Source organism: Dendropsophus ebraccatus, chromosome 1 (assembly GCF_027789765.1).
Source record: "Dendropsophus ebraccatus isolate aDenEbr1 chromosome 1, aDenEbr1.pat, whole genome shotgun sequence".
Lineage (NCBI taxonomy): Eukaryota > Metazoa > Chordata > Amphibia > Anura > Hylidae > Dendropsophus > Dendropsophus ebraccatus.
Window position 1 is genome coordinate 123,860,465 of NC_091454.1, and position 13,919 is coordinate 123,874,383.

Below are 13,919 nucleotides of genomic sequence, written 5' to 3' on the forward strand. Positions count from 1 at the left end.
GAAATACCCAAGCACTTTGCTGCTCCATTTTGGCGGGAAGCTGAGGTCTCTAGTTTTATGAGATTGCAGGGGTTATTAGCCTATTCATTTTTCATATACATATGACATTAATGGGCTTAATTTTTTAAGGGGTTAACAACAAGCCAAATTCAAGAAAGCAAGTAAAAGAGCAAACAATATCATACATATGTACTCTGTCCAATGCTCATATAATTGACTAGACCATAACTAAATATCTGGTGAAGTTTTGAAAGTGCGCATACACATAAAAGACAATGTTGAACCTGACAGACTCCAAAAACAGATTTGATCATTCAAATAATAATGCTTTACACTGTAACGAAAGACCAGAAAGCAAAAAATGTCTGTTCTACTGTAGTGTGAAACCAGGCTAAAGGTTGTAATAGCATAGTATTCAGATGTCATAAAGTCATTTATACTAATAGTTATAATGCAATATATAGAGTTGAGCTTTTTCTTTTCCCCTAGAGTTGATAATCCTCTTTATATTGTTTTGTAGCAGTAGCATTTTAGTATACTCACTAAATTTAGCTAGCGATTAAATAACATGTCAAAGGGGTATTCCACTCAGGTAAAATACATGTCGACTCCCCCCCCCCCTCCCTCCCCCCCCATGAAGACTAATAATTCCCTCCAAACTTGTTATTTGTTATTTCAGCTCACATAGCTTTCTGTGTCTTCAGCAGAAAGCAGCAGGCTCAGAACTGGGGGAAAGAGACAGAAAAGGTAATGCCATGAATGGAAAGGACTCTTGGTCTCCAGGAGGGGGAATGATTTATTATGTATTTTACCTAAGCAGAATACCCTTGCTTACTTGATCCTTTTTAATGGTAGGCATGTATACTTACACTTTGTACAATTTGTGAACTAGCCATATTTACTGTCGCCAAAAAAACCTAGCTATCTATACATTTGTAAACAATGATAATTAGGTTATAGAGTACAAAACAAACAACAAAATTACTCAATAAATCCATTTTAAATTATGGATATAAACATATTAGAAAACAAAAGTTTTGGTAAAATATATAAAATATTTACATAATGCCAAACCAGTCAATGTTAGTGATGTCTCTTAAGGTATGGTATGATTGACTTAAAATTGGGGTTAAATATATTTGTCTTCATCACTCATGTCAATTATTGCTGATAGAGTCTTAAAAATTCTCAAGTAGAAAACCTAAGGCTGTAGTATGTGCCTTGGCATACGGTGATGATCTGATTTTCCACGTGATTTACGCTCTTGTGGGTTTACGTATTTCCATTTATTTGGGGACATTTTAAGTTTCCTTTTCCTTTTGTCTGTGCACCATACTTTTTCACAGTATTCCTCAACTTTTTGAAAATTACTATATCCAATCAGCTGCAAGAACTCTTTATACCATTGCTTTGATGACTGGGGGATGCTTGGCTGTCCAGGGCAAGGCATTTTTTGGAGTGTAATTTCTTCTTCTTCTTCCTTGTGAAAGATGTCATCAACACGCTCTTCTTCAACAATTTCCAGAGTCATTTTTCTAATTGTATGGACATAGGAATTTTCCACAGTTTGACAGTAATATATCCCAGCATCCGATTTATGCAGATTTAAAAACAGAAGTCCAAACTCTGTCACAATAATTCTTTCACCTGTTTTCACCTAATGAAAGAATAGCAAGAGAAAAATGAAGAAGTACTTGAATTAAAATTTTTATTTAAACTCTATTAACCCATTAAGGACAGAGCCAACTTGCATTTTTGCCCTTTGGTTTTTTTCCTCCTTGTGCTTAAAAGTCCATAGCACTTGCATTTTTTCACCTAGAAACCTACTTGAGCCCTTAGTTTTTGTGCCACTAACTGTACTTTGCAATGACAGACTGAATTTTTTCATAAAGTACACTGCAAAACAACAACTAAAAAATTCAATGTGTGGTGAAATTGAAAAAAAAATGGGGGGTATTTGTTTTTGCACCGTTCGCCCTGTGGTAAAACTGGCTTGTTATATATGTTCCTCAAGTTGTTATGATTACGACGATATGTAACATGTATAACTTTCATTGTATCTGATGGCCTGTAAAAAATTCAAACCATTGTTAAAAAATATATGTTCCTTAAAATCGCTCCATTCCCAGGCTTATAGCGGTTTTATTCTTTGGTCTATGGGGCTGTGTGAGGTGTCATTTATTTGGCCATGATGTGTTCTTTCTATCGGTACCTTGATTGCGCACATGCAACTTTTTGATCGCTTTTTATTACAATTTTTCTGGATTTGATGCGACCCAAAAATGCACAAATTTGCACTTTGGGATTTTTTTGCGCTTACGCTGTTTACTGTGCGAGATCAAGAATGTGATAAATTAATGATTCGGGTGATTACGCACACTGCGGTACCAAACATGTTTGTTTATTTATTTATTTATTTTTATTTATAACTTGGGAAAAGGAGGGTGATTCAAACTTTTATTAGGGGAGGGTTTTTTTAACACTTTTTTTTTTCTTTTACACTTATACTAGAAGCCCCCCTGGGGGACTTCTAGTATAAGCACACTGATTTCTCATTGAGATCTATGCTGTATAGATATACAGCACAGATCAATATAGGCACTCGATTGTTTTCGTCTGCTGCAGCCGAAAGCATTCGCGTGCCGAGCCGGGATCAGTGCCATTACGGCGCAGACCCCAGCCGGCAGCAGACAGGGTGATCGCTCCTCCAGGACAACGTCCCAGGGGGGGGGCAATCTCTGCCACTATACCACCACCGATCGGGCTGCATAAGTAATCATATGCAGCTGTAAACTTTGACAGCTGCATCTGATTACTTTATTAGTGGGCACGGCTGGACCGTGCCCGCTAATAGCCGTGGTCCCGGGCTACATGCCGCACCCGGGACTGCGGCGGTTCAGAGCGGGGTCTGTCTCCCCGCGGCCCCCCACTGAACTCCCCAAGGCGGCCGCAGGGCATAAATATACACTCTGTGTCGTTAAGGGGTTAATATGACTAAGATGCTTAATAAAACATATCCCATGGTCAAGAATGGTACTGTTTCTAGAAAAAAAGCAGACCCTTTTTGATGTATCCTACATATTTCTCCTACTGTAACTTTGCAGCCCAATATTAATTACTTCATAATTGGCAAACTAAATTAAAGACATTTATATTAACAGCTATAATTAATTTTAATTTTTAATTTTAATTTTAAAACACAAATGTGTTAGTGTTCTCATATACTTTCAGGCAACTCTCTAGCTGCCATACCCATCTTGGAGTGTAAATTATAATACATGAACTTGTTTTATCTTATTATCACCTATTTTTATGATCTAAACACATCTACTACTAAATGGTTTGTGCAATTATATTTTGTCTTTTTTACTATTAATATAAATATGCCAATCAATGATAACACCACTGATAGGTGAAATTAATAACATTGATTACTTTGTTGAAACTGGCACTTTAAATAAGTTGGATATATTAGATAGAAAGTGAACTTAAAAAAAACAAACAAACAGGTAAGCAATAGGGAAGACAACTAATTAAAGGGGATGCAGATTACTGTCTGAAATCAGAGGAGAGCATGGAGGTCTTGTGAGGATTGGAGAATATATTTATATAGGTATGAGAAGATTAAGTCATATATGGACGCAGATGACAAATTATAAATGGAGATGAGTGCTATCCAAGGATACTCGTTTGCCATTTAACGTCCGTTCTTTAGAATCGTTGGTAAAATAATGTACATGCCTATTATAAAATAATAGCTGTTCACAAAATGTAAAGTCTTCCGGCAGTCGTACTTTAAATTGAAGTGAATGGTTAATAGATTTGCGGGCTCACCCAACATTGCCCACAAGTCAATTGTAAAAGAAGAGCGTTCCTGCAGCCGATACAGAGGTTTCAGCTGCAGAAACGGGCTAAATGCAGCCCGGCAGCAGGTATCTTAACAGCGTCCATTGCTATGCAATGGACGCTGTTAAACGCAGTGTGAACATAGCCTAAGGTTTAATTTGAGTAAGAATAAGAAATGACAAAATAGACAGCTAAGATAAGGAATTATTTATTCAAATTGCATTAGCATTTAGTAAATAGTATTTGGTTTAACCAAAATTTATGGTACGTTACCATAAGAAATACCATGTGTCACTAACAAAGAATTTCAGAATCACTTGGAAATTTAACAGATTACAAAATCACTACCACATAAAGTAAGACTGTAACCTTAATAGAGCATTTCCACATTTTTTTTTAGAACTCATTATACAGCTGGTCAGTCAATATATATATGTATATAATTCAGCTAGTATTACCTCATTTAGTTGTTCCCTTCTATCTCAAAATTCTTATAATCCTTTTCTTCAGTTGGGTCATGTAATCTCATTGTGACAGAAGGGGGGGGGGGCAGAAACTCTCACTATAGATCCTAATGATGATTATACTGCTTCTGTCAGAGTTACAATAGATTTAATGACATGACAGCCTACCTAATTATATATTTGTAGTCTCTCAGCCTATTTAGAGATATGTAGAACAGAGAATTGTTACAGTATTCCCCCAGCGGGAAGAGATAGATGTGGCTCTATCTGCCCATGTGATGCTGCAATGAAACAGATAACACAGCAGGTATAGTGGTGCTGAGTGTGCATTACATGGGCAAAGACAAAATATGCAGGAATACTTCTTTAAGTAGCTAATTTACCATTCCATGAGCACATGTGTGAAAATTATGCTGCCTCTTTAACCTCTACAATGTTTCATCCATACCTCATCTTTCTTTGCTTCATGTGCTTTCTGCACAAACCAGATAACTTTAGATTGTAGAGAACGAGGCATACATTCCAATAAACTGCTGTTGTGTTCAACACCATATACTGTATAATCCTCAGTCTTTCCTAAACCTTCTCCTAGAAGAAAAAGACAGAAATAGGATTCATATTATTTGCTGTTAATTATTATTATTAGTACTACATCTATTAATTTGTCATTAACAGTTGAAACAACTGATGTCGAAATAAGTTTACCTACAAAAGATTCCAAAACATAAGATGTTTCTGATGGCTAAAGGCAAATGCTACTTCTATTTATATGACATATGATATCCCTTATGGTCACCAAACTCCTAACCAATTTCCATTTTTTTTTGCTTATCTAATTTACTGCAATGAGGCAATGACATAAGCAACTGCTGTGCCTGTGTTTTACCAGTTTTCTACTTCCCAAGCTGGCTTGCCAAATCAGACAAGAGGGCATGCATTCACAACTAAGAGACGTTGCAGCCCTAGGGCACAGAGCACCCTAGGTCCCATCTATCTGACACTTTCATGGGCAGAATAAATCTCACTTTAACACTTCAGAGCGGTGACAAGGTGAATTTAGTGATCTCGCTGCTAATATTTAACCCCCAATGCTGGTTTAATGCATTGTAGTTGGAAAACTGCCATTATAGTTTTTGAGCCAAAACCAGACGTGGATTCAAAATAATGGGTAAAATAAAGAAAGCACCTATGTGTCTCCTTCCTACATACAGTATTTCTCATTCTCTCCATTTCAGGGGGCTGGATCATAGATAGACTGGCTAGCACCTTGCCAGCAAGAACTCTCAACAGATTGCAATTCAGAATAGTCACTAGTCATTTTGTGTCACAAATTTGGGTTATTTTGACCAATTGAGAAAATGTAAAGAATGGTATAGCTCTCAACTAAATGTATAAATTTTTTTGCGTTTGATATATATTCTTGCCGGAACTAAACTATATAAATCTAACTTACCATTAAAATGTTGCCCTGAACATTGCTGAGCTGCATTGCCATGTCGAACATCTTGCCTTCTGAAACGTCTGTAAAAGTATGTCATTATATGCTTGCCACGAAAACCTTTTATACAAACATTCTCTTCTTTGCATTTAGTATATTTTGTTCCAATTGCATTGGAAATAATTATATTTATTTTATCAATGTAAAATAAAAAAAAAAATAGCACCAAAAGCATGTTAAGGCTGTTCCCACATCGGACATTATTTGCACTTATTTTTACATTGTGAGAACATACTGTACCTTTACAGTGCTAGAAAATATACTGTGAGACTATGTCCACACGATGAAATGATGGTGTTAAATAATGGTGTTAAATGATGAATTTAAAAAAAAAAGAAATGGCTGTCATTTGTCATTTGAAAGTGACACATAAACATTCAGTAAAGCATTTTGCATTGGCCGCATCTTATAATAAGTTCAACTTCAGGCTATGTTCACACAACGTTTTTTTCAGCTCCGTTTAAAAGGACGTCCGTTATTTTGAGTCTAAAATAACGGATGTTTTTAGAAGCCTGGCATCCCCTTAGTGCAATGATGGGTGTTTGCACGTTATTTTAGTTTGGGGTTACTAATTGACCTTTGGTTGTGGCTTAATTGAAAAATCCATTGAATTTAATAGTAAAAACGGAGAAAGAACGGTGACAAAAGAAGAACTGTGTGTGAACAACTAATAAAAAACGTCCGCTATTTGCAAAAAACGTCCAAGGATAATGTTCATGTTCATTATTTTGCCGTCCGCGGCAAAAACGTCCATTTTTCAATACATTGTGTGCATTGGACGTCCGTCTTCCCATTGACTCCAATGCAATGGCATTGCAGTCAGTTAAATTGCGGCAAAAACTGACGTTTTTTTAAATAGTGAAATCAGACGTTTTTTCTTCATTATTGACGTTGTGTGAACATAGCCTTAGATTGTTATTTTATGTGGAATAAATGTCTTAAAAATACATAGGCCACGTTTTAGCAGGTTTTCTTAGACAAAAAAATGTATATAAATTTCTGTCTCGGAAAGCAATGAATTAGAGATTAAAATTGTCACAAAAGTGTAAGTGATTCGTTACACTTGGCCGTCAGCTTGTGAGGCTGCTGTCCTTGAAATCCGCTGCCACATACTCTGGTGCCTTGAAAAACTAGATGCAGTCAAGAGTACGTGGCAGCAGATTTTGTAAATTTAACTGTAAGAGGGCGTGCTCCAGACACAAGGAACAAAACATGGCAGCAATGTTGCTATTTAAAAAGCTAGTTTCTGCAATGCTTTGCTAAAACAGAAAGTAAGAGCATCATGGTACAGCTGGAGGAAAAAGCAGAAGGCCGGTGTATGCTGGGGAGAAGAGGGACCCGAGGTACTGCATAGGAATGATGCTGTTTCAATAGGACTGCATGCACTTCCCGACACAGCCACGGGTGAAAGCAGAGGGCCATATGACTCCTTACTGCTGACGATCACTGAATACATGGGAAAAAAAGCACATTTTCTTTAATAAAGTTGTATTATAGAGTTTCCTAACTTTATGAAAGAAATGTAGGAAGAATACAGCCACCTGACACTCACTGCAGATCTGGCTCTGTTACGCTCTGCTATGTCCCAGACACTCTAGTAGATACCCAGCATCAGCCAATGATCACATGCAGGAAGCAGTATTGCTTCCTTCAGAGCTGTATACTCAGCTGTGAAAAAGGCAGTGACAATAATTTATCATTCAGACTTTTCTTACGAGAACCTGGCTGTCATTGACAGCCGGCTCTATCCTGTAGCAGTAGTGTGATCTTCTGCATGGTTATTTTAAAATTGCCTTGTAGAGTTGATGGTGAATCATCAGGATGTATAGGTCTATGGGCAGATGTAAAGTGGTTAAGATTACACTCCAAAGATAATCTTTTTATGTACATACCTCTTAGAGTGTGTTCCAATAGGGAAGTACCTGGTGCAGGAGATACCATCCCAAGCACAGTAGGGATCACGTGCAAGGCAACAGTCAGCACATGCTGTACCATACATTTCACACTGATGAAGCTTTACTTGGGCCACATTTGATTTGGATCCAATGAACAGTTGCTGCTGTATAGATAAAAATAAAGACAATTACTGGAAGGACAGTAAAGCTGTGAAATGTCTATTTCATGAAAGGGTTTGAACAGAAAGAACTATTCATGTTTGAGCAGAATAACATAAAAGGTCAGCTGTCAGCTCATTGTGAGAGATTTGTCCCAATATATAATTTCACCACATATAATTATAATAATGCAATATATAATTTATTTCCCTGTTAATTGCCCTTTTTAGTTCTATGTTTATCTATGTATCTACTTGTATCCTAGAATACATACTCTTTTTGTTGAAATCTCCATTGCAATAATGGGCTCTGGAATCTGCAAAGGACAAAACAAGATGATATGTTAAAGGGTTAAATAAAGTACAGGAAGGAAGCATTGTTATTAAGAAACTAAACACAAAAACAAGGGGGCACAATCTGTAGCAAACAAGGAAAGTGCTGCACATCTGTATACAAATCTGGGGCTAATCTTTTTGGCCATGATCTATAGTTTTATTTAAATTTTTTTCTGATATAGGCTATGTTCACATTTTTTTTTCAGCTCCGTTTAAAATGACGTCCGTCATTTTGAGTCTAAAATAAGGGACGTCATTTAGCAGTCTGGCCTCGCTTTAGTGCAATGACGGCTGTTGGTTCATTATTCTACTTTGGGGTTACTAATTGGCCTTTGGGTGTGGCTAAATTGAAAAGTCCATTGAATTAAATAGTAAAAACAAAGAAAGAACGGTGACAAAAGAAAAACTGTGTGTGAACTAATTAAAAAACGTCCGCTGTTTGCAAAAGACCTCTGAAAATAATCATCGTGATCATTATTTTGATGTCCACAGTAACAACGTATGTTATTCAATGCATTGTGTGCATTGGACGTCCGTCTTTCCATTGGCTTCAATGCATCACCATTGCAGTCAGTTAAATCGGGACAAAAACAGACATTATTTTATTGTGTAAGTAAATTCTAACTTTCCTGGACAACCTCCCTTTATTTAAATATTTTCTATTGCTAAAAGCAATATGCCCATCATTTCCACTGTACCTCCATGAAAATAGGTACAGACTTATGATGCAGACTTATGATGGACTATATAGTATGGAAAACAGAAGGACAGAAGAAAACTACCATCGTCCAATAATGTTAGTTATGGCATGGTGTTACCTTAAACACTTGAAGTTCTTCAAGAATAACTTCCTCCATTGTTTCCGTTTCTTGATTGTAAATGGTAATAGTTTTCAGCACAACTCCATTGTCTATTTAAAGGGAATGTATCATTAGAAAATATTCTATTGTTAAAAAAGTGTTTTTTTTTCCTTCTTATTTTCCATTTTACTATTGATTTGTAAAAATAATCCTAAAATTCTGCCATATTCACTCTTACCACTAAGCCTAAAACCAAGCTCACACACCTGTTCTCTCTGCTGGACAGTGATCTATACAGAATTAGATCAAAAAGAGTATGCTTACAAACGTAACCAATATTTAAAAAAATAGGGTCTGGAGATGTTTATTGTGTCTATTCTGTAAAATATATCACTAAATGCTGCATCCCTAAATTAAAATAAAATAATTACAATCAGAAAATACAAATAGCTAATAGTTTTGGTATTTGGATTCTTTTCAAGTGGAAAGGATTTACTTATTACTGTAGTATTAAAAAAACAATATAATATTATTAGGGGCCCTAATGCTGCGTTTACACGGAATGATTATCATTCGAATTTGCGTGATAACGATCACATTTGAGCGATAATCTTTCCGTGTAAACATAGCGAGCGATCAAGCGACAAGCGAGAAATCGCCCATTTCGATCTTTAAACATGGTCTCAAATCGTCGTTGGTCGTTCACAAAAAAATTGCAGATCATTTCGTGTAAACAGTCTTTCACCGATTTAACCTATGTGATATGTGATATGTGAGATAGGCTTAAGCGATCGCAAAACAATCGCAATAAGATTTTTCCATACGATATATCGATCCGTCTAAACGCTGATCGTTATAAAAAACAAATTGTTGTTTCGAAATCGTTAATCGTACAATCGGGCAGGTCATCGCTCCGTGTAAACGCAGCATTAGAAAGGGCATTGGGAAGTGTCAAATGTTTATCATAGTAAGGCCCTATTTACATTTTCAGGATTCGATGAAGATTTTGGCACACCAAAATTTTTATTACACCACAAATAATCAATATGCAGTGCATAGGAACTAGGTTATTGCAAGTCCACATGCACCAGAAAAAATATGCATGGCTATTTGTTCTTATCACTTTTCAAAAGTGTTGAAAAGTGGTTGAAACGTAGAGTAAAATGGGTGTCTCCACAGGTTCTTGCCAGATTTACTGTAATTTATGATAGTGACATGGCCTAAATCATATTAAAAAGCTATGCCAGCACAGAGCTGGAGAAGATTTCAGTGGTGCATGGCCTGTATGATCTGTGCTGCACAAACCCAGACTTATTAAGGGGCCAGCATCCTTTAATAAATATGCTAAAATGATTGGCAGGGAGTTTATTTAGACTGGCATAAGATATGCCAGTTTTAGTAAAATACCTCCATAGTATCTAACTAAAGTAATAGTGGCAGCAAAAAATAAAAAATGTGTGTACATAGATTTCAGCAAATCTAGTTCAGCAAAAAATAATAAATACATAAATAAATAGTCTTTTAAATGAACTGGTGCCAGAAAGAAATTTGTAATTTACTTCTATAAAAAATAAAAATTCAAGTCTTTTAGCACTTATCAGCTTCTGTATGTCCTGCAGGAAGTGGTGTATTCTCTTCAGTCTAACACAATGCTCTCTGCTGCAGCCTCTCTCCATGTCATGAACTCTCCAGAGTATTAGCAAATCCCCATAGAAAACCTTTTCGGCTCTTCAGACTCTAAAGAATATCCCTTCCTGCAGGACATACAGCAGCTGATAAGTACTGGCTTCAGATTTTTTTAATAGAAGTAAATTACAAAGCTCTAGCACTTTCTAGCACCACTTGATTTGGAAAAGAAAAAATATATCTATATTTCTTTTTTTTTTTAAGAACTACTCTAAAGCACTACTCTTTCAAGTTATGATTATTTAGGTTCATTCTTTGGATGGAAGGCAGAATCCGCCCGACCATAGAATGGAGTCTATGGCACGGGTGGAGATGTGCATTGCTGCCAGAGTCCGTAAGCGTGTGGGAGCTGCAAAATCCACAACAGGTTTTCTGTCAGGACTGTGACTTTATAGGATTCTACTCTCCAGCAGAAAATTTGGGTTGGGCCCTCTCCCCAATCAGTGCCCTTTAAAATGAAGGGTTCTGAGTGGGACTACTACTTTTTATCCCCTGAAAGTATGTTAAGACTTACCTGCCCCTAGAAACATTACATCATACTGTCCATCCTCTGCCTGTACCCGGTCAACAACAATTTGTTGTAAGTTGTATTTTCCGTCAACCTTTACAAGAAGAGGCCTTTTATGTACAGGTTTAATAGGTTCGTACATCAGAGGATGAGTTCGGGCAAAGCGCAAAGCCTCATCTGGGTAATCCTTGGTAGTTTCATAATGACCTCCGTTTATCTTGCTTGCACACTAGATTTGAGAAAGAAATGTAACTTAAAATCATACAGTAAATGCATATAGGTAATACAGACAACTTATACCTATGGCCAGTCATCGAGTACCCTGATGTTTTTTATTTTCTTTTAGGGTGAGTATGATACTAAGGACATTAGAACCATGTTCAGGGTGTTGTGATGAAGAAGCTCCTTATCACAACCCCTGAGCCTAGCATTCACACCCTGTTTTGCAATAAAGTTTCTACTATTAGGCTGGGTTCACACTACGTAAAAAACACGGCCGTGTTTCATAACAGCGACCGTATTTGCGCAAACAACGGCCGTTATTTGCAAAATATTAGCCGTTGTTTGCGCAAATACAGCTGTTGTTATGAAATACGCCCGTGTTTTTAATGTAGTGTCAACATAGCCTTATGCAGAAAGTACAGATAATAAACTGAATAGCAAAACCCCTATATCAATATATAGCAAGAAAATAAAAAGAAAATTGGATGTTCGCCTATAAAATGAAATAAAGTCAATTTCTGGAATCACTAAAGGTGTTCTTTAAAGGGGTACTCCAACATCAGTTAAATTAAAAATGAAATGCTGCAAAAGCGTTTACTATTGCTTACCTTTCTGCCCATGTTCTGAAAGAAATAAAAATCATCTCTTTTGGGAGTGTAAGTTCTGTATTTGGTGGTTGTACTTCCTGGTTGAGCAGTTTCTCAGTGCTAAAATTCCCAGAATGTATTGTTCATGCTCTGCAGGATGATTGATAGACAAGGACGCCTGTTATCAGGCTCTAACGGGCCTCCATGCCTGCCAATCACTGCCACAGAGCGTGCTGACAGGACAGAGAGCTGTGACTAGTCACAGCGCAGATGACTAGTTCCTGGCTCTCTCCCTGACTCGCACACAGCAGTAAAAGATGTTTGCCATCATAAGAAGTTACCAAAGAAACAAACCAGGACATGGTAGGGAGGCTCCTTATCACAACTATTGAGCCTGCTGGGAACCTAACCAGCACAATTTTTCTAATTGGTTCCCTTTAAAGGGAACCTGTCACCCCCTGTGCCGGGGTGACAGGCTCCCGACCCCCGTTAGAGCCCCATATACTTACCTAATCCCGCCGGGTCCCGCTTCTGGAGGTGGTCGGGTGATGGAGATCTCAGCCGCTGCAGCCCGGCGCGCGCGCTGAGAGATGAGTCCAACGCTCATAGAGAATGACGGAGCGCTGGACTCTCCTGTCATTCTCTATGGGTGTTGGACTCATCTCTCAGAGCGCGCGCCGGGCTGCAGCGGCTGAGATCTCCGTCACCCGATCACCTCCAGAAGCGGGACCCGGCGGGATTAGGTAAGTATATGGGGCTCTAACGGGGGGTCGGGAGCCTGTCACCCCGGCACGGGGGGTGACAGGTTCCCTTTAAATGCAAAGGGAATCTGTCAGCTTAAATTTACATTCCAAACTGCTGACACTGTTAGATAGCTGTTAGGTCAAGGAGACACATAGTACCTTTCATATATCCAGCTGTGCTTCCAGAACATAAATATAATATTTTATTCTATATTACAAAGAGGCTTCCATGTGCTTCTTAAGTGCAGCAAGCTGTAACAACTCCTTACTCCCCCCTTCCAAACCTTACCCTGCTTGGGACAGCCTCCAGGTGTCAATCAAGCAGGGAGGGGGACTTATGGGACATTACAGTTTGCAGCTGTTCAGGAGCTAGGGACTCTTTGTATCAGAGAAAAAGAATATTGTTCTACATTCTGGAAGTACAGTTGGATATATGAAAGGTACCATGTGTCTCCTTGACTTAACAGCTATATAACAATGTTGTAGCTGACAGATTCCCTTTAAAAACAGTTTTCTGATACTAGAGTAATCCTTTAAAGGGGATAAGAAAAATGTATTTTCTATTAAAAGTACGTTAAAAGTTATATAGATGTGTCTATATAATGTATTACTGTAACTGTGCGGTTCTGCCACACTGGTAGCTAATAGAAATCCAGAGAGTGAAGGAAATGGCCTTTGTGGCAATTCACATTGTCTCCTGCTCCTGCTGCTATCCCCCCCTAGGAGACAAATCTTCCATGCCTCTGTCTCACATTGTGTGTGTTTGCTGATGATGCAGACAAGTGGCAGGGCATGATGTAACAGAAGGCTTGGCTGCATAACCCAATCCCCTGACTGATTCACCATCTCTGACCAAACAGAAGCAGCTGCTGCACTAATTTTACTGATTGTAATGGGTGGGGGCTGTGATGATCAGCTGAGGGAAAGCATTGCATTCTGAGAAATGCCAAACCAGGAAGAACAAACACAAAACAGAGCACCCCCCCCCCCCAAACAAAAAACAAATGGATTTTTGGTAGTTTCAAAACTGGGATAGACAGGTAAGTAATGCGTTATGCTTCTGCAGAAGTTTCATTTTTTTAACCTCTACCTGGAGTTGCCCTTTAACTATATTATGGCAATTTTACATGTTAAATATATAATACTTTTTCTGATACTATTAGGAAATAACATGCA

The 13,919-nt window shown here is 37.8% G+C and overlaps 1 protein-coding gene across 1 annotated transcript in view; it reads right to left on the reverse strand.

Moving 5' to 3' along the window:
* Positions 1-1,048: 1,048 nt before the first annotated feature.
* Positions 1,049-13,919, reverse strand: part of SEMA3E (semaphorin 3E) — a 135,951-nt gene continuing 123,080 nt past the window's right edge. Inside the window, exons 11-17 of the mRNA XM_069978361.1 lie at positions 11,198-11,420; positions 9,016-9,107; positions 8,137-8,178; positions 7,701-7,867; positions 5,764-5,831; positions 4,759-4,898; positions 1,049-1,657 (exon numbers count right to left, since the gene is read on the reverse strand). Of these exons, the coding sequence (XP_069834462.1) occupies positions 1,202-1,657; positions 4,759-4,898; positions 5,764-5,831; positions 7,701-7,867; positions 8,137-8,178; positions 9,016-9,107; positions 11,198-11,420 (1,188 nt within the window). The 3' untranslated portion in view covers positions 1,049-1,201. The remainder of the gene's footprint in view (positions 1,658-4,758; positions 4,899-5,763; positions 5,832-7,700; positions 7,868-8,136; positions 8,179-9,015; positions 9,108-11,197; positions 11,421-13,919) is intronic.